The sequence below is a fragment of the Alligator mississippiensis genome, chromosome 12 (assembly GCF_030867095.1).
Source record: "Alligator mississippiensis isolate rAllMis1 chromosome 12, rAllMis1, whole genome shotgun sequence".
NCBI classification, from domain to species: Eukaryota; Metazoa; Chordata; order Crocodylia; family Alligatoridae; genus Alligator; species Alligator mississippiensis.
The window spans coordinates 7,942,550-7,970,195 of NC_081835.1; the positions used below are offsets into that span (position 1 = coordinate 7,942,550).

Here is a 27,646-nt window from a genome sequence, read left to right on the forward strand (position 1 = left end):
TCGGGCCGGGGCTCCTCCCCGGCGGCGGCGGCGCGGGCTGCCCGGTGCGGGGCGGTGCGGGGCGGGATGAGGCGCTGCTGCAAGGTGGCGGCGGCGCTGCTGAGCCTGGGCGCGCTGCTGCTGCTGCTCTACCTCGTCGTGGGCCAGGCGGACGAGCCGCCGCCGCCGCCGCTGCTGCTGCCGCCGGCCGGGGCGCGGGGCACGCCCGCCCGCAGGGAGCCGCGCCGCGGCCGCGGGAAGGGGCCGGGCGCCCGGTAAGCTTCGCCGCGGGCTTTGTTCGGGGCGGGCGGCCTCTTCCCGGGGAGTTCCCCTCTCCTCTCCTCTCCTCTCCCATCCCCTCCCCGCGCCCAGACCCCTCTCCCCGGCGGGCCGGGGCGTCCCGAGCGCTGCCACGCCGGCCCCCGACAACTTCCCCGCGGCTTCGGGGACCGTCCGTCGCGGAGCAAGTTGCTTCGGGCTGCGGGGACCTCGTCTGGGGTCTGTCCCACCGGGCGGAGGAGTTTGGCACGCGATTCCTGAAGTCAAGGGGGGCGGAAAGGAGACTGTTCTCGTGACTCATTGAGCAACCTCCCGGACTGACACGTCGCGGGTGCGTGTGTGCCCCCTGAGCGTGGCCGTGCACCCCCTGCAAAAAGCGGTCACTGCTCACCAACCACCCACACCACCAACACCACCCGTGGCGTCTGCGGGCGGTCCCCGATTGCCACTGGTTGCTGTCGACGGCGGGTGGTTGCCGACCGCCGGTTGGCGCTTGCCGCCCCTCCCCGCCGCCGACAGCACCGTGGCCGCCTGCGGGAGCTCCCCGCTCGCCGCCACCGACAGCGCTGCTGCCACTTGTGGGGGCTCACCATGATCTGCGGCGTGTTTGGATCTTCCTCTTCTTCGGCAGTCCCTCGCAGTCGAGGATGACCGTCTTGCACGACAGCTGATGAGGCCTGTGCAGGATCGACAGACTCTGCCACCGCTCGGACGTGTGTGGGGTGGGTGGCTCTGGTTTCTTGATTTCGTTGCCGCTCGGACGTGTGTGTCTATGTGGGGTGGGTGGCTCTGGTTTCTTGATTTCGTTGCCGCTCGGACGTGTGTGTCTATGTGGGGTGGGTGGCTCTGGTTTCTTGCTTTGGTCCGCGACACACTGCTTTTCCGTCTCCTGTTGCTATCATGAGGTTTTCACAGAGGACGCCTGCGCGTGACTTGGTTTTATCGTGGAGAAGCTGCTGCACGTGGCCCTCCTAGCGGCTCGTGGCAGGACAGGACCTTGACGGGAAGGAGACCAAGACAACTGGGGATCTCGTTCTGCTGCAGCCCTTCGTTTGCCTTCACAGCCGTTGAGATTCTGACATGTTCATCCGCCGTTGAGGACTTGCAGACCTGTCTGGGGGCTGGTATAGTGGCGACCTGTACTTGCTGTGTCACCGCACCCTCGAGGGATATATGTGGCTTTTCAGAAGGGAAACCATTGCCGTCTGCTGTCTTTGCCTGATCCCAATGCTGTGGCTGCTGTTTGGGCCATCAGGGTTACCCCTGCTCACTGGATGTGGATGTGGTGGACAGCAGTACGGCTCGGCCCCACGATCTGTTTGTGCAGGATAGTTTGCATAGGGATGATCCTGCCTCATGCAGGGGGTCGAGCTAAATAACCTATAGCTATAGAGGTCCCTTCCAGCCTTACTTCTTTATTATGCTGTGATTCAAACCAGTTGCAGGTGTTGATGTGTGGATGGTCGAGAGGTGAATTGCTCCAGGAGCTGCCCAGACTCACCATATCACAAGACCCTTAGATGCTGGTTTGAAATGCTGGAAGCTGCCAAGGAGAGAGGAACAGAAGGAGAGCTGGAGATGGTGCAATGAGGATGATGAGCGGCATGGAGGGGCTTCTGTAGGAGAAGGCGCTGAAGAGCCAGGCCTGATCTGCATGGAAAAGAGATGCTTGAAAGAAGTGTTTACTCAGTGCGAACCAGTTGTGGATGCTGAGGGTTTAGCTGGATTCACAAAGGGCTTGGACACATTGGTGGAGGAAAAAAGAGCATTGGTAGCTATTGAGCACGGGAGTTAGGGAGACAGCCTTTGAATGAGAATTTCCTAGACCTGAAATGCAGGAGGCTGCAAGGGAGGGAGGAAAGAGTCAGACCCAGTTTGCTCTCCCTTTTGGCCTCCTCTCTCTGCTGCTGTGTGACACAGGTAAGTCTTTGCTACCTGCTGAGGTACTATGGTCCGTCACACCCTTTCACCGTGGATGTGGCCGGCCAGCTGGATGCTCTTGGGCATGATGGTGATGGGCTTGGCTGGTGTCCTCGAAGAGCCCAAGCAGGTAGGCTTCTCTGGCCTCCTACAGCTCCATGATAGGTGAGCTTTGGAAGCACGGGTCCATCTTGGTCCTGCACCTTCTCGCGCACCAGGCATTGGAGGGGCAGCTTACGGATCAGTAGCTCCGTTGACTTCTGGTAGGGTCGGATCTCGTGCAGCGCCACGGTGCCAGGTCAGTAGTGGTGCGGCTGCTTCATGCCGCCTGTGGCGGGTGGGCTCTTGCAGGCTGCCTTGGTGGGCAGTTGCTCGCCAGGCGCTTGCTGCCCATTGACTTCCACGCCGTGTGCTCCATGTGGGCCATGCTCACAGAAACCCTCAGGCTCAGCTCAGTGGTCCGACCCAGTAAATGCCAGTTGTTATGTTCTTATGCTTAACATTAAAAAAAGAAAACCCACTCATAATTCAGACAAGTGCGTGCAGAAAACTATTTCTGCATCCTCATCGTCACTGTTTGATGTTCAGGATGGCCCCATCTATCAAATAAATGTTGTGGGTCTTTGCATTGGCATTTCACTGAAATGTTCTGGATGAAACTCTTCCCTGTCTTTCAAGAGTTTATGCTTTAACTTATTAAATCAGTGGTTTCCTTACAAGCACCGTATCATCTGGAGTGTCAGCAGTGCTTACGGAATTCAAATGGATGTATTAAAGCAGGATAATTTCCATTAGCAACTGTACCTCCTGAATCATTTTTCTTCAGAGCATATCTTAGATTATCATGGTAATCATGGAGAACACTGAAGGAATGAAGAGAGAAACAATAAAACTCCTCTGAAGAGAGTAAACATCCCTCCCATTTCAATGAATAAGAATAATCTTTCGGTTGTAAAAACTGACATTATCTTGGTTTTATTTTTTATTGACTTTTCAAGTACTTTTTACAAGGTCTGCACCAGGGAACATTGGTAATCGGCACTATAAAGGACAAAAGTAATGGTGCCATATTTAAACCCTGACTTTTCTTCTGCTTTGACTAATTTTCTGGGCTCGAAGGGTTTGCTCCTGCTCCCTTGCAGACCGGAGGAGTTGCATCATGGACTTTAAAGGGAAGAGGACTGACACTGTGCCCTTCCTGAGTAGTTTCTTCCTACACCACTTGCTGCACTGAAAGCAAGGTAACAACTGCTGAAGGTTAAGTGGGGGTCTGCTTCAGGAAGAATTTAAAATTTGTGGCGTGGTTTGAAGTTGTTACGTCTGAAAAATATATCCTTATTTCTAGAAGGAGAAAACTACTGAAAGCCCCAGATTTAGTACAGGCTACTTCCTCCCTAGCTTGCTGAGGACCTAGCATGGGGCAGAGGTGATCTGCTTGGCTTAATGGAGAAGCAGAGTATTTTTGGTGATTAACTTCTGGTACATAGCTTAGGCTGCTGCCCCGTACCTGAGGCTTTGTGCCCAACAGCTTATCTAACATCTCTCCCAACTGTACAGCTTGGCTGAGTAAAAGAGATCATGCATATTTCCTGGATCATTTGCATCGTGGCTACAACACTCCCATTGTACTACAGCAAGGTTTAATGAAGACAGGTGCAAAGTCCCTTGAAGTCAGTAGAAAGACTCATGCTTAAAGGACTTCTGCGGACACAGGCCCTAATTCAGCAAGTTATTTAACTTTAAGCACGAGGACTCTCACGGAATTAATACAAGTCCTTAGATATGTTTAGGAAACTTGCTTTAAGAATCCAGAGCCTTATGGTTACCATAATACACCAAATAATACTATCTTCCTGGGCAAAAAATGGGGTTTTTCAATGGGGTTGAAAAACTCCTTTGAAAAATTGAAAAGCTCAATTGAAAATTGAAAAAAAAAAATCTTGATGGAAACCACACTCTTAATTCCTTTAAGCTAGTTAAGGATGACATAAACTACAACATGACCTGCTCAAATGATCCTAAGGGACTTAAACCGTGTCTCCATGGGGCTAAAGAGGGTGGATATTTGAATTGCCTTAGAGCAATTAATTGCCTTAGAATCAATTAATTCGCTTAATTATGTAAGCAAAATACAGCTCTTGGCCTGTGTGAACAGAATCGCAGTCCCTGTCTCTGATAGGAAAAAAAATGTGTATATGTGTGTTTTTAAAAGAGAATAGTAAACATGCCTTCATCTTTTGTGTAGCCTGGGCAGGTTGTAATTTTAGCATATCACTTGGTGCCACTTATTCTACCCCAGAATGTTAAACCACGCTAGCTATCAAGTTTTTTAAGTAGTCTTAGTTTTTAAGTGGTCAGATCTTCATTGATTTTATCAGCTACTGAAGGTCTAAGGAGCAGCACCAAAGCTGTTCAAGTGTCTAATATGGGTTATTCGTGGTCTCTGAATGATTTTTTGCTGGCTTCTTTTAAAGTTGAGGATTGTTTGTAAGGTTCGAATTTGCTTTTAAAGTTGCACTATGTTGTAATAGATGGTTGAAGGCTCGGTCCTGCTACTCCTTTATCTTGTAGGTAGCGGTCGTTATGATTTCAGTGGGACAAGAGCAGACTTCATGACTTTAGTGGGACTACTGACAAGGAGAAGTCTTAGGTCCTGGCGGTCCTGGCCTGAAGCCTGTCCACTTTTAGAGGGCAAAGTCCAGGCCCCAGTTCCAGATGTTGCACAGATCTCTGGGATCAGGAGGAATCTACCCTGCTTCTGGTTCCTGTAGATATAGCTGCTGTTAGTGTAGCACTGCAGGCAGGAAGATTACCTCTGCTGAAAGGCAGGATCACCTACAGCAGGTTATGCTATTTCCCATTCTGAAGGGAACCCATGTCTACCTCCAGAACCAGAAGCATTACAGCCACATCCATGCAGTGCTGTGCCCAGACAAATTAGCTCTGCTGAGACGAGAACAGTTTTTTTAAAGTGTGTGAGAACAGTTTAGTCTTTTACTGTAATTGCAGCTGCATATGGGGCATTGGTGCATGGCTGACTAACAGGAATACATTTAATAAATGTATTATTATTTAATAAACTATGTATTTAAAAAACCACCAGTTTCTGGATGGGTTTCCTTGTAAGTCAGTGTATTGCCTGAGCCTGTTTATATTGAGAGCCATTAGCAATTTTTAGTTTTTGTTTTTTAAATAAAAACATCATGTAGGAATGTTGCTTAGATTTTTATCGGTCTCTAAAGAGCAAATTTGAAGACCTGAAGAAATCAGCGGGCTTTGTAAGGAGTAGGGAGTGTGTTGTTTTTCTGGATCTAGTTTGGTTCTTTATAGGTTTTGGATTGATTGTGTTGAAGACTTTCAGGCTGTGACTCACAAGAAAATTAGATTTGATCTAAACTCCATGGAGTCGAAACACGTACTGTTGTGCTTAGGGACTCAGCCTCTTGCCACGATGCCAACATCCTTGTTCCCGTCAAAAAAACCCCATGTATATAAACAGTATTCAAGGCAACCGCTTTGAGGTCCTATGTATGTGCAGGGGGGCTGCTCCAACAGGCTGTCTTTACAGCATATCGGAGCAGGCTTGATTAATCGAGTCTGCCGGAGCATGGTAATTACCGCACTCCAGCAGACCCCAGTGTCACTTGTATCAGCGTCTCCATGCTGAAAACCGGCAGTGGGGCACTGTAAACTAAAACTCGTTCAACGAGCTTTAGTTCAAAGTGCCCTGCTTCCATTATGCAGCATGGGGACGCTGATACAAGTGACACTCCAGGCACTTTTAATTAGCACGGCACCTCCGCTTCTCCACCCCCTCCCTGGATCACATCTATAAATGCCCTTAGGCACCAGGGCAAGGGTTGATGATATTGCCTCCTTGGAAGATCAATCCCTTGCTAAGATCACAATATCTTGTTGGATGCTAACCCAGCTGGCTTAAATATTGATGCAGAATGTTTAGGGGTATGCTTGTCAGAGAGTGTCAGGGCAGTACATACTTAACAGTAAATCCTGGTGCTTAAAATCAAAGCTACATTTACTTGGATTGGTGTGCAGAAGGAAGGGTGGCTCCTTGAAAACTAACTCATTCAGAGAGGCATGAACTTTCATATGCAACATCTACCGCCTGGATGAGTTAGTCTCAAGGTGTCACCCTGCCCTGCCTTCTGCTTGATTTCAGACTAGCACACCTAACTACCTCTCTCTACTCGTGGACTAGTATGCAATTTACCTTCTTCATTGTATACTAAGATCGGCCTAATACAGCATAGGTACAGTTTGGAAGTATCTGTTCTGCATCAAATCTTTATGCCTCTGTTGAGCAAGTTGTTGTTTCCCCCTTTTTCCCTCCTAAGCGATCTCCCATGTACAATGACATCCACAAACTAGGTTATTTATTGGCTTAGTCAAGGTGATCTAGGTAACACTGGCTGCATCTACATGAGCAGTGGACCGTGCAGTAACTGGCGTTCCTGTGCAGTACCATCACTGCACGTTTTTTTTCAGGCGCTACTGAGCAGTAACAATGAGCAGTGCGCAGTAGCCCGTTACTACTGCACAGGAGCGGCGCATCACGCTTAGTGCCTGCCAATGCTATTGTGCAGTAGCGTCTTGTGTAGACGCGCCCACTATGTATGTAATCACTTCAGCTTGCTGCCGTAAAATTCATCAAACGCCCTTTTCTACACATCCATTTGACTGTCGTGTTTGAAAATGCCATAAAACATTCATTTAAATAGGAAAAAAAAGATAAAATTCTCATGCCAAAAAGTGGGCTCCTTCAGCGATCAATAAATTGGAATAAAAATGAATGAGAACAAGTATACAAACACTGCGTTTGCTAATAGTAATAATCTAGTGCTTTGCAGCATCCAAGTGTTTTACAAACACTAATTAATACCCAGGAGACCCTTGTGAGGAAGGGAGCTATTACTCTCCTCCCCAAGTCACAGATGAGGAAACTAAAACATGACGACTTGGGGCCTGCCCATCTCCTCCGAGGACCTCAGGTTCAGAAATGGAATCTGGGTTCCCGGTCCAGCTGGGACCACCCGTAAGCCAGGCCTTGTCACAACGAAAGCACTTAGTGTGTTAACCTACCAATCCAATGAGATCAGAATCTGTTCTCTTGCTTTATAAGCTGCTTTATATTTCATTAACTGCATTACACTGTACAGCTGCTTTGAAGTGTTACCATGGTATTTAACAAATATGCATGCATTTTTCTTAAAACTTTTTTTTTCCCTTTCAGGCATTTAATCTGCTTCATTCTTCTTGTTGGTTGATTAGCAGTTTCTGACCGGAGTGAATGTCAGAAAATTCTCAGTTTCCAAATGCCTTTGCACCAACTAATAATACTCAGACACTAAATAAGTGACTGATTAGAGGACGCCATACAGAGTAGCTGGATTCAGTAAACTCAGTCCCTGTACAAGACCCTAGTCCAAGTTCAAAGTAGACTCTTGCTCCAGCGTAACAGTGAGCTAACCGGGGGTCTTCTATCCTTTTTTTTGTCTTGGGTGAGTCTCTAATGGCTTTCTTTTCCCTATAGAGGGTATGATCCCACTACTAATACTACCCACTAACGACCTTACTCCTTTAGTTCAAGTGACAGGGACCTGTGGGTTGTTTTTTTGGTTTTTTTTTAGTGTTGTAGGTCTCAGATTATGGCAAGATCCTTGGGTAGGGTAAATGGATGTAGCTCTGTTGGGTTTAATGGAGCGACATTGATTTACACAAGCTAAATATTTGCCCACCAGACAATATGTGGTGGGAGTTGTTTGATTTGCAGGAGCTGGTCCAGTCTGCCTCTTTGTAACCTGACGGTGGAGCTGCACAGCGTGATTCTGTGTCTAGAAAAGGGGCTTGTGGTACGTGCATCCTTTGGACTCAAAAGTAAGATTCTGCGAGGCTGGAGGCTGGCGCTGGCTGTGCGGCGTAGACCATATGAGGGCTGCCTTTAGGCTGAGGCTGTGCAAAGCTTGTCTTGGCTGGAAGACCCTTTTTGCATGTCTTGGAAGTTTCACTTTGAGGTCATTGCATTTTTGGCAAAGAATTTGCACTGGGTAAAATTTGCAAAGCAATGGTTTGAGCTTTGGCACGGGGACTTGAAATGTCATAATAAAAGGTTACAGCTTAGTCCTGCTCCCATTGAAGTTTGTGGCCGTAAGCTATATCAAAGCATTCATATTCCCCTTCTGCATATGGCTTGATTTAAAGACTCAAATAAGAGGAAACATTAAAGAGATAGGTAGGAGGAGGGGGTGGGGAGATATGGGATCTGTGTCAGCAGCCAATTATTCACTTTAATAATTCAATGGTTTTTACGCTAATAGGCTGGAAAGTAAATACCACTTCACATAAATGTAGTATTTCATTATTTATACACTGTTGAAATTGGGGTTTAATTAAGACTAAAGCCTAAGACTTTTAAACCATTAATGAAATATGTTGCTGTGTGTAGCCAGCAAAGTGTGAAGAACAGTTTGAATGCTGAGGTCATTATAGACATTATTTTAGTTTCCATAAAAAGATAACCTGGACTTTATTAATTGTAATTTTTTTCTCTTCATTGTTTCTTTAGGCCTTTAGTTTTGTTTATAGTTTTAGCTTCACTGATTAATTGTGTGCATGTCAGTTTGTGCGTCGTGAGCTGTGAACAGGCACAGATTGATGCCCTCAGTTCAGTGATCTATCAAGTACCGCTGTGATCTATGATTATCCTTTGGAACATCCCGGTAATAATTGTGATGTTTGTGATTTACTTGCTGTGCCTCTATGCATCCATCTACCAGCACGTTAATGCAGTTCAGGTTGCAACGCAAATAAAATTCATCCCGATAAAAATGCTCCTAAAGCGGAGGGGGGGGGGGGGTGTATTCTTTTGCTTTTACTTTTAATAAACTGCCTTTGTTTATTTGCATTTTTCACATTGATCTTCCCCCTATCCCCGATTATCAACCTGAGACACGTTAATGATGCCTGATTACCACAAAGTGGAAAGCAAGCCATTTATAAAGTTCCTTTTAGAATTAGGGGCCCCTGAAATCATTAAAAATAAGGTTCCTTTTAAAAAAGGGGCCCCTGACATCATTAGTTTCATTTAAAAATGACACCATGGGCCCAGTTCTTTCCTTACTGAAGTGAGGGTATGAGATGCAGGGAGTTCAGGGAAAAGCCCACTATGGTTGGTGTGAATGGGATCTGAATTAGTCTTCTTACACCTACATTCCCTTTATAAATCATTTAAAATTTTTAATTTTGTAATATATATTTTATATTTACATTATTGTATACAAACTTTTAAATAAACGGGTTTCTATGAAAGACCTATCCCTCACCTTTTCTCTGCTTACATTATCCACAATATTTCTAGAGTGTGCAAATAGTCCTTTTGAAAAAAATAATGAAACGAAGAATACAGTGCAGCAGGATCCTCAGACAGTTGGAGGCATGCATTTTTTAACATTGAGGGGAACTGCTCTGTGGATGCAGTGGATTCTCAGTCACTTGAAATCTTTCACCGCAGACTGGATATCTTTCTGTAGCACAACTGGACGTTATGGATGTAGCTGCAGAGATTCCTGGGTGTGGTTCCATGGCTTGTGTTATACAGAAGGTCAGACCAAATGGCAGTAACAGCCCCTTCTGGCCTCTCTGGATCAAGAGAAAAAACATCCGTGACTCTTTGCAAGCCAAGCACTGACTTGCCAATGATATCAAATCCAGTTGCGCTGTGTCTATGGAAGTATACATTTCTGCAAACAGGAAGAATTGACAAAACTGTTATACAATTACAAAAAACCAACAGATTTCTTCACATTTTAATTATAACGACACTGTTGATTTGAACCGGGGACAAAGGCTCTGTATTCTATTAATGAGCTCTGCTAGCATCTGCTCCAACAAACCTTCCTTTTCCTTTTCCCTTTCCCTTTTCCTTTTCCTTTCCCGTTAAGCTCTTCTAATGATGTTTTTCAAAATGATCAAATCTCCCACCTTTACATCAAATAAGCATTTGTGTGTGACACACATACATGCTATTTTTCAGGAGACCTGGGGAACAGAAACACTTAAAAGATCTTCCATCTCTGCAATGGATGCATCTGGCAGTTGTGGCATGTGGCGACCGGCTGGAAGAGACCGTTACCATGCTGAAATCAGCAGTTCTCTTTAGCAACAGGAAGCTCCGGTTTCACGTCTTTGCTGAGGATTCCCTTAAGCCAGAATTTGAGAAGAAGGTAAGCTCCCCTTCTTTGTTATTTAAAAAAGTTTGCAGTTTTTTGTGACCTGTCAAATCTCTGATCAAAAAAACCAACCCCTCGTGACACCCAATTAGCAGCTAAGCTCTTTGTTTCCCTTTTATTGCATGCAGGGTCTGTCTCTAGAAACTTTTGGAAAAAAAACGGTGTTTACTTTTCAACGGTACTGCAGAAACCTGCCCTGTCTATTCGAATTCTAATCCTTTCCCCATGTCTTTCAGTTCCAAGAATGGCCTTCCTCATACACCAAGAAGTTTGAATACAACATCTATCCAATCACTTTTTCAGTAGGAAATGCTCAGGAATGGAAAAAATTATTCAAACCATGTGCTGCCCAGCGCCTCTTTCTCCCGGTAAGGCACCTGACTTTCTGAGTAAACAGGTTCTGAGTAAGCAGTGTCTGTTCCAATGTGAGGAGCTTTGCCAATATGAAATTGAAACCATTTTTCAAGCTGAAACCTCAGTTCCAAGGCATCTTTATCTGTACTTTTTCTGCTTAAGAAAACAATCTGATCATTCCTCCCCCTGGCACAAAATGCATGTTTCTTGCTTGATGCCAATTCCATTGGCTCAGCCTCTTTGGAGTCAGGGTTAGTGTTGTTTCTTGGGCAGGTGCTTCCTGCCTTTCAAACAGCACTTCTTTGGACAATGCAATGCAAGCATCGGATTCTCATTGCTCGCTTCACCCCGTTCCATTTATTCCCGCTTAGAATAGATACTTTCAGCGATCTTTTCCCCTGGCCCCCTCCTTACATATCTGTGATGCATTTTATATCAGGTTTGCAGTTCCAGGGGTCTGAGAAGTGGGATTCCACATGTGACACTAAGGATCCTGACATTTAAAAGCCCACATGCTGGGTTCTCCGACTTCAGTGTGCCTCCTGGTCCTCAACCTTTCGCTTTGCGCTTATGTAAGAAAATGACTTGTGTGGTCAACAATGCTATAATAACATTTGACGGGGGTCAGGATTTTTGAATGCCCCAAAGCAGATGCCTGTTTCCTACGGAGAGTCAGCAATAGACAACAGGGTTTGTCTGGGTTCATGCAGAGGTGGCAGGGGGTAGTTGGGAGCATGCAGGACCCCGGGATCAGAAGCTTTAATGCTTCTTTCATGACTGGTCTACTGAGTACAAACCAAACCTTTGTTACTAAAGCCTTGACTTGTGCAGAAGTACCCCAGCTGAATCTCTGCATGTGCCAGGAAAACAAACCGCTCAATGTTGGCTCTCTTAACAGAGATGTCATTTGGGGGGTCATTCTGTTTTAAGAAGAACTCTGCCGTCCGTGGACCAGGCTTTGCCTTGTACCTATCAGTTAGGATAGGGGTGGGCAAAATATAGCCTGCCTATGGGCCAGATCCAGCCTGCAGAGGGACTTTGTCTGGCCTGCAAAAAGGGCCTGGCAGTGGTGAGGGGGGGGTCTGTGTTTCCTCGTGCCAAGCAGTAGCTTCTGCTGCAACTGGTCAGCATGGACGGGCGATCCAGAGCAGGCGCGGGGCAGGCTGGGGTCAGGGCTGTGTGTGGGTTTCAGCTGGGGCGAGTCCAGAGTGGGCTGGGGCTGTGCACTTTTGCGGTGGTGGGGACGACCCACTGGGCATGTGGGCCCTGGGCTGCTGGGGAAGGGGTACTGACTGGCCTATGACGGCTCCCCTAAACCGCCTGTGTGGTCTGCGGGCCCAGCTAATTGCCCACCCCTGATTTAGGAGCTTTTAGTCCCTTCTGGCATGAGGCAGTGGTGAGACTTCTACATCTAATGGTAGATGGAGTTTCCTCTGCAGAGGATGCGGAGATGGTATTTGACAATTGCTTGTTGGCCTTCAAGGATGTTTCATGTAGATTGCCCCAAATTTTTGTTCTCTCATTTTTCATGTGTATCTTGTTTGTGAGGGGACAGCAAGATGCTTTGGGTTGTCAGGCTGGTGGCAGCCAGCTTTGTGCCTTTGTTTTCTTAGATCAAGGCTCTGCTTTATTTTGGCTCTCCTAGTGCCCGAGCTTGGATGAGATTAAGGAGTGTTGTGGGGCAAGAAAAATAACTGGTAAAAATAGCTGAGGCAGCAGCAAAGGGTATGCTTGCTTTTCTGTTATCCAGGCTTGCAGCCTGAGAGGCGTTCTGGAATTGAGTTGCACTGGATGCCTCGGACAGTCGCTTTATCCGTCAGTTCTAAAACGGATGATTTCGGTTTTTCCTGACAAATGTGGACATTGCCTTTGTCCTCTCATGCTGCTTACCCTTCATAGGACCTCCTCCAAAGTGGATTGGGATGCTGCGAGCAGTGTATAGACAGCGGCATCACTCAAGAAGCATGTTACAGCTGTGAGTCTGGCTGCCAGTATGTTTAATTATGCACTGGAAGGTTGGTGGCTCAGGTTTTGGTCTCTCCTTTCCTGTGCTGCCATCCTGTGCTGCCATGCTGAGGATCTAGCCTGTGAGATCACGGGTTATAAATCTTGGATGTTAATGGCAAGGGGCTTTTTGGAGCATTCCAAGGGAGAAGCAGTTTAGCTCCTAGTCTGCTTAGCTCCTTTGCTGAACAGATTGTCTTGGTTCTGCTATTGTGCATATGCTGTTCACAAGTCAGAATTTGAGCCATAGGCTGCAAGCTCGTTTTTGGTTTTCTTCTCCAATTAAATCACCTTTTTCCTTCTGGGACACCCACAAGCCATTGGAAACTGGAAAGAAATGTGCAAGTGTGCTGCAGGCGGGGGGCTCATACAAGAATATCATAATGCAGAGTTTATTACTAATAAGACTTTGGCTCTGTGATGCGTTCAAACAAGCGCTGGTAATGAAATGTTTCATTTTGAGTGACACACTAATTCTGGCATTCCTGATTTGTAGATGCTACTAGAGACTAAAATATTATTAAAACATTAAGGAGAACATACCTATAGCTCATAAGTTTCCTTTTTTACTGGAGGGATGTTACATATGATTATCATCCTGCCACAGTGAAGATGGATTGAACCTCAGGTTAGTCTCAGATCACATCTATAGTGATGCTTTTGCTGCAGTCCATCTCTGTAAAAGCAAACCAGGTGAGCTGCAGCGGCAGGGCAAAGGATATCTTAAAATGAATTCAAAGAATGGGCTTCAAAAACAAAATTATACTAAGAGTCGCTTCTTATGCATATTCAGGCTGTGTTGGCAGCAGAGTGACACTGCTGCAGGCTGCTGTGAGCAGCCCCGTGTTTTAGGAATAGTAATATTTTTAGCCAGTACCATCTAGCTACCTACCAGGTCTTTTGGGCTGCATTTCTCACTTCCTGGGGAGCAATCTCCAAGACACTGTCCATGTTCTGGAGATGTGCAACTTGTTCTCCCCTGCTCTGTCTTGGTTTGTGCCTGGGGCTCCTAGGTGCTAGGGGTAGTAAAAATACTATCCCATGGGAGAAAAGAGGCGCTAATGAACCTGTGATCACACTAGTGAAGTGGAGGAGAGTGATGTCGAGTCATCAAGGTGAAAAAACTGCATGTCTTGGATGTGTGGATGCTTTAGGTTTTTTCCCCCCCCTGTTGTAACTTGAGCGAATGGCTTGTGAATTGTGAATTAAGTCAAGTAAATTAACATGACTGGAGATGCTAATGTGACAGATGTGTGATCCTGGTTGTGGTTCGTTCTCCAGTTCTGGGCAAGGCATACATTTATTTACTCACTCGTGAGTTTGGCCCACTGCCTTTTATTACACCGGGATATGCTGACTTACCAGCGTGCTATTAGTAATACCTTATTCCTTGCCAACCTAGCTAACACAGGGAGAATCCACAGAGACAAGAAGTTGTGGAATCAAATTACAGATAATTGAGTATTTAACTGAAGTGTCAGGCTAAATATAGCACGTTCTATCTGGAACTCCCCAAAGATTTATTAGCAAAACTCCATACAGCTGTGCAAAACATCAAGATTATCCTCTTCTAAATGGTAAGCGTCTCTCCAGGAGAGGAAGGGACAAGAGGAGTCCTGTGTTCCTACTTTTTCATGTTCAGACAGCACATAAATGGGAAGAATATCCTGATTGTTTGGGAACTTCCATTACTAAAAGGAGCCCTTTAAGTCAGGATTTTTTAAGAGAAATATCTGAAAGTGGGGGCCCCACTACCCTTTGCCTACCAGTGTGAATTGGGTGCTTGCCTCTCTTTAAGTGCTTTTAAATCCTACTCGCATTAGATTAGTTTAATGTAAAAACTGCATTTGACTTGGTGGAACTACACAAAACTGTGAGGACATTGGGAGCACTAGATATGCGAAGGCCAAACTCTATCCCTGGCATTAATCCTTTGTACATGTACAGTTACAGGAGGAACCCTCCCGGGCAGATTCTTCTAAAAAGATAAAGGGCTTTGCCCAAGCCCATGTGACGTGCACATTCAGGAAGGAATATGATCCCTTCATACTGCCCAGGATAGTATAGAGCAAAACTTTTAACACTTTGGATGTCAAAGAGGAAAATGTGAAGGGCTTAAAATAGCACTGCTTTCTTCGAAGCCTGCTCTGTGTCTGCTGCAGGGCCATGCACCTGATGAGATGGGAATGAATCAGTTGACAATATGAGCTGAGTGTGGTGCACTGGAGCAGGGGAATGCAAGGGCCAAAGAGTGGTGCCAGTGGCCATTGGATGCCCTGATTCAGCAAAGCTCTGAGGCAGGTATTGCAGCTTAGGGATGGGTTTAAGCCCACTAAAGGAAATGTATAAGTCCCATTGATTTCAGTGGATATGAGCAGGTCCTTAAAGTTAAGTTTGCTGCAAGGGTAGCTCCTTGTCTGGAACATGTCAGGTGTAGAGCAGTGTCCCATGTTACCCATCAGGGGTGAAAGGAATGGATTCCTTTATGCCTTCACCTCTTTTGTTCTTTCCAAACCTTGCTTATAACTCTGCTCACAGAAAAACTTGACAGCAATTTGACTGTTGATGTGCTAAGGCCTCTGCCTGCCATGCTGACCATGATTGTCTCATTGTGTCTGTGCTCTCCTTTCTTTGTCTTTATTCAGAGATATCTCTTGGTCTTAGATTATCTCTTGTCTTTGGGGCACGGACCCTCTCTCTCTTTTCTAGCTCTGTGGGGTCTACGCATAGGGCTCCTGGGTACCACAGCTAACAACACTGAATAACAGATAACAGCAGCAGCACCTGTGATATCCAGAACATCTAAGGTAGCTGACAGAAAAGGTGTTTTAGCATGTCTTGTATTGGTGTCTCCCAAAGCTAGCAACAGAGGCGAAGGACCCAGTTCTTGTTATCATCAGGCACCACGAGTTCTGACTCCGAGCCTCCAGCCTCTAATTTTGCAATCCAGTATTGCACAAAAAATACAATATCGTTGGTTGATACCTTGTTGTTGCAGGGCTTGTTCTTTCATAACAACAGGTACCACATCAATAAGAAAAAAATATTCTGGGCCAGTAAAATATGTGTGAGAAAGAATCTGCACTATGGTAGAGCTGACGGTAGTCTGTAACCCACTGGTTCTGTAATGATTGTTGGCATAACGCCCGTTACTATAGACCTTGCTCTCCGTTTAAGATTCACAGACAACCTCTGGGCTAGTCACGCTGGGCAGGGAGAACATGCAGTTGAGATGTCAGAAGTGCAGCATTAAGCTTTACTATGGCTGGTCAAATTCTGTACGCATTTAGTCAGGTGAAAATCCCATTCAAATCCGCACTCAGGGATTTGGTTCTTGTTCATGTGGCCCATTTACCAGCTGTGTTGATTTTGAAGTTATCTAAATAAGGAGGAAAGTTTGACAACTTTGTCTTTGGAACTGGACAGCTGACTATTGTTTCTTTTCTTGGCCTTACCTCCGCCCGTGGCTAAAAGCAAAGCTAGAAAATGTCAGCCCCTTTGAGAATGTGTTGGGCAATTTTAGCAAGTGGTAATCAGGGAAGTGTGGGAGAACTATAATAAAACTGATTTTCAAGCTTACCTAATAACTAAATATCCCTTCGGTGCCAAAGTCAGGAATTTTCACACCCTTGTAGTGCTCTTCACACCCCTGCTAAAATTATGAGTAAATGTGTAAGTTCCCAGGTTTCCACAAGGGGGCATAATGCAGCAAGAATACACTAGTCCTGTGGGACTTAAATCTCCTCCTTTTACACCAGAATAAGGTGACTGATTTTGGGGTGGTTCTCCTGATTTAGTGCTGTAGCAGAGCTCAGAATCGGTGCTGCTCAATCCTTGTGAGATTTGTTTGCCTGGAAGGAAGTTTTCACATTTCCAAAAAGGGAAAAAGAACTAAAGTTTCATTCCTGGTGGCCTACTGTTTAACTACTGTTTTAAAATTAGAAAAATCATATGGAAATGCTTTATTTGAATGTCACCTACTGCGTGCAATTTAAATGTGGTGAGTGGGAGACTGTAGCAGGAAAAATAGCCAACAGCAGAGATTAGGGAAATGTAAGATGAAATGGAAGTGAGAAACTCTTATATACCATCTTAAATTTTATTTTCTACATTGGAACTACAGACGTTTCACTGGGGCGTATACTTGCCAGTCTTGATTATAGGATCAGGACCTACAGTCGACTGCATGGCTAGACCATGAAAGAGCTTTATGCCAAAATCCTGGAACATTCTGCTGATATATTTGCAAAATTTTCTTTTTCTTTGTTAGTAACTTTGCAGTCATATCATAAACCAGAATTACATCCCCATCTCCTACCAATGGGCAATTTTACTGTAATCTCACAAGTTATTGGTCTTTAAAAGAACTAGTACAGATGGTGTGGGTTTTATTACTAAAATCAATATTAAATAGGCCTTGTGGGCTAGATTTCAGGTTGTTATGACAGCTAAGTGGATTATTGTTTTATGTGAAGAGTGGACTCTCTGATTTTCTTTTGTGCTACACTCTACCTATTTTACCATGCCAGTTGTTTAAAAAAAATTATCCACCTGCTGCCGATGAGTCCCATATGTTACAGCATTTGTCTCGTATGAGTAAATAACTTTTGTCCATTGCATGGAGGTTTCATTTAAAACCAAAGCACTTCTTGTGCAGTAATCAATTTCCTTTTGTTGTCTGTCTGGTTTCCTTCCACCTCTTCCCACCCTGCGAACTCCACAGGTCATTTTAAAGGATGTGGATTCTCTTCTCTACGTGGACACTGATGTTCTCTTCTTGAGGCCTATCGATGACATCTGGCGCTTTCTCAAAGAGTTCAACTCCACACAGCTGGCTGCCATGGCCCCAGAACACGAAATACCAAAGATAGGCTGGTACAGTCGATTTGCTCGTCACCCTTACTACGGAACAACTGGTGTCAATTCTGGAGTCATGTTGATGAATTTAACTCGGATAAGAAACACGCAGTTCAAGGTGAGAAATGGTCAAAATGCTACAGGACATGCTTGTACTTATTTTTTAATAGCCTGTGATTTACTAGAAAACAACTTGCGCCATAGAGGATATAAGAAGGAGGCTAAACAAATTTATCAAAACCCAAGGTTTTAGAAAAACTAATCAAAGTATTTCCCAATATTTAAAAAAAAAAAAAATTCTAATGGGGGCAATTTCTTACATAAGCGAGTGATCCCCAAAAGGCTGGAGCACTCAACTCTGGCTTAAAACCAAAAGTAAAGGTGACTTAATTGAACTGTCCCATCTGAGAGATGCATAAAAAAGGAAGCCAAAGATAATCAGTTCTGCATGGAAAGTGCTTTGCAAAAGACTTTCCCTGATAGACATACAAGGTCACAGCATATTTTGAGTGACACCGTGGAAGACATTGTAATAAGTGAATCATGCCAGTGGTTTTTACGTTGCTGTCTTTCCGTGTCTCAGGGCTAGTCTGTGGAATCTTTACTTAAATGGATAGCCACTTCTTCACATGGCACCTCTTCTGAGAAAGTGTTTAGGAAATATGAATAAATACAAAGTAGCCTCGGGAGCAGTCCTTGAAATCTTTATGCACACCTCCATGGACCCTTTAGACTCAATCCTGAAAGTCACAGTCCCTCTCTTGCTGTGAAAGGGAAGTTAGTTAATGTAGCCCTTCAAAATGTGCTTAGTTTCCGCCTAAACCCAAATGTCCCCTTGTCACTACTATAGCCTGAGATGAGGTTAGAAGAGTGCTCAGAACATGTAGGTCCCAAGCGAACCGTGGCAATATTGCACTGCTGTTTGGAAAAGAATTAACTGCTTGCTCTGATTTCCTTCTGCCTTGTAGAACAGCATGATACCAACTGGCTTGACATGGGAGGAAATGTTGTACCCTTTATACCAAAAATACAAAAATTACATTACATGGGGAGACCAGGACCTACTAAATATTATTTTTTACTTTAACCCAGGTATGTAATGACTCCTGTTGGACTTGCACTTGTTTGTAAAGGTAAAATCCAGTAACATGATGACGATGAACAAATAGGCATTCTGACCTGAAATGCAGAACCCAACTCTCCTGTCCTGCTAACCCGTATGCACATGGGATTTACTCCCAGTAGGATTACTCTTGTGTGTTATGTTGACAGGACCGAGGCCTAAAATTTTAGTGCCAGTGTAGATGTCAAAGGCTGGAAAAGATTACTGGGCACAATATGAAATAATGGTGAAATCATGGGCCAGAGTTAGTCGTGCATGCATTTAAATGCTCTGCTGGATCAGGGCCCAGCTGAGTAACACTTTTGTTTCCATGATCATGGATGTTTATCTGAATTTGAAATTGGCAAATTTTGTCCAAATCCAATCTTCTAAAATTTGGCCAAATCCCTTTATTTATAAAAGAAGCAACAGAGTTGAAGTCAATAGACAGAAAACTGACTTTGCACTGAAAAGAGGATTAAAAACATTTGTTGTTTGTCTTGAAAAATAGTTCCCTCCCTCCTCACCAATGTGCGCTGCAAGCCTTGATTTTCAAAGAAAAGCAGCTCTGGCCCTTCGGCTGAGTGACTCAGCCTCGATGAACTCCACAACAAATGCATTTGCACTTCTAGCTATCCGGGATCTTGTGCTCTCTTTTTGCCCTGTCTCCTCCAGGACTGTAACACGGCAGTCTTTTTATCATCAGAGGACAGATGCAGTACCCCACAAGCCTAAAAGAATTCAAAACAGAGAGCAGAGGGACAGTATTACCTGCAGATATGTGTCCATGCACCCAAATTGACAAAGAATTACATGGTAGAGTTGGGGTGATGTTGTAGCTGTCCAGGAAGGATGTTTATGGGAGCTACCTTTTATTGGTCCGGTTGTACAGTTGGGAGGGATATAGACAAGCTTCCAGGGTACCACATAGCTTTCAAGTGGAAAAAATTGAAAACGGATGGAAACACGGATTCTGGAATATTCCCACGGATGCTATAAGGCAGTGATTCTCAACTTCACCGTGTGTGCCTGGATCACACCATAAGGAACAAAAGTGAGTAGTAATTTTTTTGAAAGGGTATGAGCCCAACTCGATGCTCAGCTTCTAAAGAGGCCTGACTTTCAAAGCTGCTGAGTTTCATAATATTAATTAGCTTCATCTATGTATGTACACAGAATCTATCCTGTTTAAAACTGACAAGGTTGACGTTACCAGTTACTTTAAAATATACACTCTTGTTTGCTGAGACTTGAACACAAAAATAACTGGTGGAAAAGCCCCAAATTACAGGAAATTGTTTAGAGAGACATGGTCATACTCTTTCTCTGTTCCTAGTACCCAAAAGCTTGTATGTATTTCTCCCAGCTATGCAGTTGGTCCAATAACGGATATAACCCACACATTCCTGTCTCAAGAATAATGTGCTGGATTTGCACTCTAGAAACTATCTAATGTATACAGTATTTTCACCCTTTCAGAACAAATAATGCATTTTTCTTCCAATGCCATTTTTATAGATCTATTCATTCAGACTCAGGATTAGAGATGGAAAATTAGGTCATTGTACAAACCTATTGTACATCTTCCCTTTGAGTTATCTGTGCATTAGCTGAAAATACACAAATTTACTTAACCTGAAAAAAACCAACCCGTTTCCACTGAAATAACCTGGGAAAGTAAAGCAATAAAAGGAATTTAATAAGAATTCCTGAAAAGATACACCTCCCACCCCTTCTCAAAGCTGCTCTAATATTAACAGACTTCAAGAAATAAATATTAACTGAGATCAGGGTCTAGTTCTGAAAGCAAAAATCAAGTACTGGCATCACAGATGTGGGAGATAGGGAGAGAAAAACTGGTGGGTGACGCACGTAAAAGCTGATAAGCAACACCTGTGTTCAGCATGAAGTTGTGTTTGTGCAAGCATGGAGCACTGCCATCGTGCTGATAAAGAGCCCAATCTAGAGTGCTGGAGTCATTGGAAAGGCTCCCACTGACATCACTAGGTTTGGGGATGGATGGACCAGTGCATCTCCAGGGACTCTAGCCCTGAGCCTTCAGACCAGAGCTAAGCATGAGGTGCATCAGACCAAATGGAAATTGTTCATGAGAAACCCTGGTGAGTAAATGGGAGGAGTTTTCCTTAGGCTTTTTCTTCTACCCCCATGTAAATTCACACAGGGACTGGGCAGTGCTAGTGAAGCTCAAGGAAAAGCCAAGTGAACTGTTCAGTCTCCAGTCCTTGTGGTGGTGCTGAGAGTCTGTCAGCATTGAGTAACAACCAGTGTGGCACACCCCTGCTGCCATGGCAGGAAGGTGACCCACAGAAGTTGTCGTGTTCTGTCATAGTCTTGTTATAGAAGATGACGATGTGCAGAGTCAAGAAAAGAGTATTAGGGAGAGGAGCCAGGTTGTACGATACTGTGAGTAACTGGGTCACTTTTGAAGCAGATGAAGGAAGGTGAATGTATGACGGCATGTGTAGTTTGGCTTTGTTTGCTAGTGACCGTGCAGATCCCAAGAGCAGTATTCATGAATAAATATGATGCAGTGTTTGTTCTGGGAATCCCTTGTAGTGGATGATCACTCTTGGTCATCTCTTGAGCAAAACAGATGGAAATCTAGGCAGTTATCCTCAGCTATTGAAAATTATCCTGATTGACATCCTTGCCATTTCCACAGAACCATGATTAACTTGCAGCACTTATTTTGCTCAGCGTATCATTCTTTTTCTCTCTCGACTTGGTATTTCCAGAGTATCTTTACGTGTTTCCTTGTCAGTGGAACTACCGGCCAGATCACTGTATGTATGGGAGTAACTGTAAAGGAGCCGAAACAGACGGCATCTCTATTCTGCATGGAAATAGAGGCGTCTACCATGATGACAAGCAGCCTACATTCAAGGCAATATATGAAGTGATACGTGATGTGAGTATTCTGTTTTTGACACAGATGATTCTTTTTTATTTCAAAGTACAAAGCAGTGCGGGAGCCTTATGCAGAGCACTTGACAGATTGCCTCTTCCAAGATAGCAGACTGAGAATATCAGTGCTTTATGTAGACACAACGTTCACAGAATAAACAGAGTGCATTGGGCTGTTCCATTTAAAAGAGACAGCGATAGAGAGAGAGAGAGAGTGTGCATGTGTGTGTATGTGAGGGGAGCTTCAATCCATTTTCAAAAGGCAGTGGAAAGTGCTTGTTAGCTTGCAAGAGGAAGATCATGTTTGAATTCCCTTTTCATTGTTACATTTTGTTTGCTTTTGTCAAGTCCTTCTCTAGGATAACAGCCTACTGTTGCTACCAGATTATGCAGTTACTCATAGCTCAAATACTACAGGTCTGTGTGTCTGGGGTTGAAAGTCCCAGCTGTTGACTGAAGTAGGGAATCATCGCAACAGCTCCTCTTCCATTGCAGTCCCACGAGGAGAGGCACTGTCTGCATAAGACATAGTGCTCTGTAGTCCCAAAGATTGCCACAGGTGCCTCGCACCTCTCCATGAAAGTGGATCTCCTGTTATGAGCAATTATGTTATAACCTCCACCATGTCCCCTCATTAGCCAACTTTTAAATAATGGCACTGAAATGCAGTTCTGTGAAGTGAGCCAAGCCAGACATGTCTGGGTAAAACTTTCTGAAAAGCAGTAGTTTAAAATGGATTTGAAAAATGGTTTCCAAATGTCTCCAGTCAGTGGGACTTGAGGGCAGGTGATGTCTGCAGGAGCCAGGGTACCCAGTTTGCCATGCCTTATAAAGCCTGATTCTGTTTACACTTCTCAAATGTCATTAAAGCTGTGGAAAATAATCAGGGGTTTTTTTTTTCTCCTCTTTAGTTTCCCTTTGAAGACAATCTCTTCCAATCCTTGTTCTACCCTCTTCAGTCTAAGTTTCTGGATACTGTACACACTTTATGTGGGCGAATACCACAGGTTTTTTTGAAGCAGATTGAGAAAACAATGAGGAAAGTTTATGAAAATCGTGTTGTTGTCCACGTGGGGGCCAACCACAGGCTCTGAACAGAGATAACTACATTTAATGTGGTGGTTTTCATCTTTGTATCCAAATTACTTGAGGCAGATCAATTAAAGCAACACTATCAGTTTAAAATCCACATTATAAACAAACACTTGTTTCGCCCTGTTTGGCTAATACCCGCACAGATTATTACTATAGAAAGAGTTTTAACGAGTCTCTTTAAATGGTCACTATCTAGTTTCTTTTTTCACTTCCTGCATTTCTCTCACCTTGAACTAGGTGACTTTCACTTCTGTTGTGTGTTTCACTTTTTTAGGTTTGCTGTGGTTTAAACACTTTGGAGGAATGCTTATTTGTTTAAACACAGCCATTTTCACTGCAGATCTCTTTCAGTCTGGGAGCATCTTTATTCATTTCAGATTGTATCACTTTTCTCCCCTCAACATTGTAATATTGGGCTAGATTTCTTTTGATGGTGTCACTTCAAGGTATTTGCCACTCAGGAGATATAAAACTTAAAAGAGAGAGGAACACACATTCTCTGGTGTCATGAACATGTTCAGTGACAAGCTCTCAGGCAATCATGACAGGCTTAGTTAAAAGTGACCGCAGTAACTGGAAAACATCTACTTAAAAACTGTATTTCTGTTTGAAGGTGTTCACCTACTTTTGCTGCAGGAGGCACCTGAGCTGAAAGAGACTGGAGTAAAGACGTGTCTCCAGGTGTTTACTCTCTGCATTTACAGCATTTTCCGTCTAGGCAGTGCCACTGTTTCCCTGTCTTGTCTGTAAGGGCCTTTCACATGGGAAGAGAGGTGACAGCTGTTAAAGCAAGTAAGAAAACGTGCAGTAAACAGGAACAGGAATTTAGAGGTAGATACAGTGCCTGGAACTGGTGTTAAGTTACTTGATGAAAGTGACTGGAATTCAACCGTCTGCTTTGAATTCCCATTTGTGTGGGTTTGGGCCTTTTTTCATCAGTCTTAAGAAAGAAATGCATGACCTCTCCTGCCTATTAATCACTTTAAAAGCAGTCAAAGAACACTGAATGAACTATACAAAAACAGGTACAATTGATCTGCTTTCTTCAAACCCCTTTCTATTGCTATTTACTGCACAGGAATAATTCTGTTCCATTGAGAGCTCCCTCTCCAGTCTACCTTACTGAGACTGCTGCCTCTGACTGCCTTTTTGTTATGCCAAAAATCCTCCTCTTCTGGGACATAAAGATATATCTTTTGCTTGGCACTTTCATTCCTGGAAGTTCAGTGTGTGTGCCAGGATTCTGACTAATAGCCTTAAAGTAAAATGGGATACAAGATGGCTTTGTTTATTTTATTTAAAATATTTAATTTAGATTAGATGTCAAAAGCATATTCATGTTGTAATTAGTTACAGACTGGAGGTTGCAGACAGTATTGCACATACAGGACCTTATTGAAACTTGCAGTAGTCAAAAGGTGCTTGGGAGATGTTTTGGGAACAAGGAGCTAATAAACCTTTAAGGGAACATAGTGCAACAACCAGCTTGGAAGACATTTCCTAAGTGAAAACCTTGGGAGTCACGTGCAGCAAAAATGTTCTATGGTCACCTGAAGCTATTTGCTTTGTATCGAGTATGTGAAGAGTCCAGGAGAGGTTTTCTGAAATGAAAGAGAAAATCACTAAAGATTGCATATAAAATATATGTCATGCCAGTGGTTTTCTAGACTTTTATAATTATCATTCATGGCTGATAAGTGGTATGGGCACGAGCTGTTTCTTAGAGTACAGAAGTTCAAACAGACTGCAGCATTGGCACGACCACTCTTATCACTCATGATGATGCACGGTTTCATAAGGGAAGACATACCAACAGAAAATCCTTTTAGTTGGCAGCAGAGGTGACCCCTCTCCTCTCGCAACATCAGGCTTGCTGCCTCCCACCACGTGATAAGACTGTTGAGACAACACCTGGCTAGTGAGGAAAAGGAAAACATGATGCTTATTGGCAGTTAAGTTTGCCAAACAGATTGGTTGTACATAACAGTAAGTGCCTACCCAGGAACATTTTTTGAATATATAGAGTGTGAATGCACTGGTGACATACCGCACATTGGACAGTGTCACTAGGAAAGCATCCAAGTGGAGTAAGATCGGTTGTAGAAGCCCAGAACAACAAGTAGAAAGTCTTGGGCCTCTTGAAGACAGTGGTTTCATCACAGGTCTTTGCTAGGTCTAAGAATTTCAACAGATAGTTGCTGTTTTGCACTCTTGTTTGCTAAGGGGCTAATAAACCTACAACAGTTTGCACTTGTTTCTCATGTTAACATATACTCTTTGCTCTGTAAGAGTTCAGAATTGACCAGAAAAGGGCTGAGGTTTTCTTGCAGTTATCCTGATCCGAAGCCCAGAAATACCTCTTACGCAGGGACCAGAAAAGCATTTAAACTGAAGTGGGACAGTGTTACCATCTCTCATTTTTACCGAGTCTTGCACTATTTGGTGTTTCTCTTTTTTTTGTTAGAATTTCAGTTGCCCTTTAAAGTTCAAGCTGTTATGGTTATGGAGAAAAACTTGCAAAGTTGATTTAGATGCACTCTAAGTTTTCAGAGAGAAGGCAAACAAAAGGAATCTGCAACGTATTTTTAAAGTTTCATGACTTCAAAATTATCTCATGATTTCTTGGGGTCTGATTAAGACTTAAACATTTGGTGTTGGCTAAATTAAGAGCTTAACTATTAGATAATTTTTATTTCTTAAATCAGGATAAGAATGAGAGTTGATTGGTCAGGTTAAATTAAGATTAGGTGTTCTGGGCATTTTGAAAAATTGCTCATCTCTTTAGTACCTACAAGCCACAAAAGTTTGCACAGCAAAACCCTCCTTACCCAGGAACTTATAACTGCGTTTTAGAAAGTCAAGTCATTTGGCATATAATATTTATAATTCCTAACTCTCAGAATTTAGTAGGTTATGATTCTATGCATTAAGATTTAATAGAACCTGAAACTGTGAGTAGATTATAATGAAGGAATTAAACAAAAGACTGGAGGTCTTCATAAAATAAAGGCATTATTACTTAGGAAATCATGGGGGATTTAAACTGTGTTTGATATGTTTACAGTAGGTGCTATATTTTTTATAATGAACAATATTACATTATTGACAACTAAGAAACCTATATGAAGTATGTTTTTTTTAACATGAAAATATCTGTGTGTGATGTAAAATACGGGGAAAAAATTGTGAGGAGTGTTGTATTGTGTTTTTTTTTCTGGAAAAAAAAGTTTTAACTGAGCTGTAATTTGAAAACTCCAAATCCTTTTTAAAAACAATTATCTAAACTATTTCATTGTCCAATAAGAATTATTAATGTATGTGTTATTACTGCATCCAAAAATACATTATGTCTTGTTTAACAGTAGTTGGTTATAATATTACGCTTGTTTAGAAACAATCTATACTTAATAATCATTTCTTATTACCTGTAAATTAACTTTCATTTATTTTAATCATGGAAATATGTAAATACTTATATAGGATTTATATCTTTTTTCCCTCTTCTTATGTATTACATTACTGCATTGGTAATTACAAAAGTAATGGAACCTGAACACTATTGTTCATATACCAGACTGAAAAATAACATGAAAAAGAACAATGTGTTCTCATATTTATTGGCATGCCGCAAGCCCTCCCCCCCCCCCCCCCCAAAATAAGACACACTCCATGTTTTGGGAAGACAAAATTAAGACCTTTTTTTCCCCTTTAAACTGTTCAGAATCAGCTTCCTCATTTTGATTGCTAATTTTTGGGTAAATGGTGAGTATGGTATGTGCATAAATAAGGTATGTCTGTAAGAGTAAATGGAATTTTTTTTTTTGTAAATGAATATAAATTAATCTTTTAGCACATTAACCATGTTAGTTATACAAATTCACCCTTTGGAGTCAGAACCAGGCAGTGTGGACCATTCTAAAGAACTGTGCCCTTGTTGTTTAAATACTGACCCAGATCCTGCACAGTGACTCGTGTGCTTAACCTTACATACATGAATGGACCATTACAATCAGTAGGTTCACCCCAGTGTGTAACGTTAAGTGTGTGTATGAGTCTTTGAAGGGTTAGGGCCAAATATCCATGTTTTAAACTGGTTCTGCTATACTTGAACTCGCTAAAGTTAGACAAGGGTCTAATACTGACTGCTGCTGAGCACTTCCATTTAGTCCTATTTAAGCCATAAGGAAGTGTCAGAATACAAATGCACATTGTTCAGCAAGAGAAGCATTCAACCTTTTGGCTAAGATCAAGTGTAGTAGGTTGTATCATTTTATATGAGGGCTTTTTGAGGCTATCTGGCTGCACATGGTTAAGTGAGCTAGATAGCTGTACTATCCTTTTTATTCTTTACAGATAGAAACTGGAAACTTTTAGTGTGATGTGTGTGCATGCCAGAGTGAGCATGTGTGAAGAGCTATGACCTATTTCTGTGACATTTCTGTATCATTTAAATTGCTTCTATATTTTTATTTGATAAGTGCACCAATTATGTATAGCTCCCAAGGAGGCATAACAGTGCATTTCTATGTTGATTATGATTCTTCAGCTTGCAACATAAATAAATGAACTTTTAAGCAAACTCTGACTCTTGATGGTCCTCTTTTCAACATCAAAAGAGTAATTTTACTGTCTTAATAATAGATTTAATCAATTATAAGGACCTCCTTTTAACTTACATTCACACCCACAGTGCAAGGGGGTTGAATACTGGAGAGTAGTTATGCAGTTCTAAATTAGGCTGTTCTTAGTGTGTGGTATCTTTACTAAAATGAGTCACTTTTCTGTGTAGTTTTTCTTATTGTTAAAAATAATTGTATTGTGAAGTACAAACCATGTTCTTTCATAACTTGTTTTTAAGACTTAAATGTAGTATTGTGTGCATTTG

The 27,646-nt window shown here is 43.2% G+C and overlaps 1 protein-coding gene and 1 long non-coding RNA gene across 2 annotated transcripts; one reads left to right on the forward strand and one right to left on the reverse strand.

The window, feature by feature from the left end:
* On the forward strand, window positions 1–27,340 carry GXYLT2 (glucoside xylosyltransferase 2). The gene is made up of 7 exons (XM_059715797.1): window positions 1–254; window positions 10,229–10,418; window positions 10,661–10,792; window positions 17,506–17,757; window positions 18,608–18,731; window positions 21,498–21,670; window positions 22,578–27,340. Exons 1-7 carry the CDS (start codon window positions 67–69, stop codon window positions 22,758–22,760), a joined length of 1,242 nt encoding a protein of 413 aa, XP_059571780.1. The 5' UTR covers window positions 1–66; the 3' UTR covers window positions 22,761–27,340.
* Window positions 9,430–14,515, reverse strand: LOC132244500 (uncharacterized). Its single transcript, XR_009456007.1, has 2 exons — window positions 13,326–14,515; window positions 9,430–9,935 (listed from the first exon to the last, which is right to left on the reverse strand). It is a non-coding gene; the product is annotated as an uncharacterized LOC132244500 (long non-coding RNA).
* Window positions 27,341–27,646: the final 306 nt, after the last annotated feature.

What these genes read in the sequence shown, in the direction of transcription:
- GXYLT2 (XM_059715797.1), top strand. Translation starts at nt 67, where the DNA reads ATGAGGCGCTGCTGCAAGGTGGCGGCGGCGCTGCTGAGCCTGGGCGCG. An exon ending in GGGAAGGGGCCGGGCGCCCG is followed by an intron (nt 255 to 10,228) that starts GTAAGCTTCGCC and finishes GCTATTTTTCAG; the next exon opens with GAGACCTGGGGAACAGAAAC. An exon ending in CCCAGCGCCTCTTTCTCCCG is followed by an intron (nt 10,793 to 17,505) that starts GTAAGGCACCTG and finishes CGAACTCCACAG; the next exon opens with GTCATTTTAAAGGATGTGGA.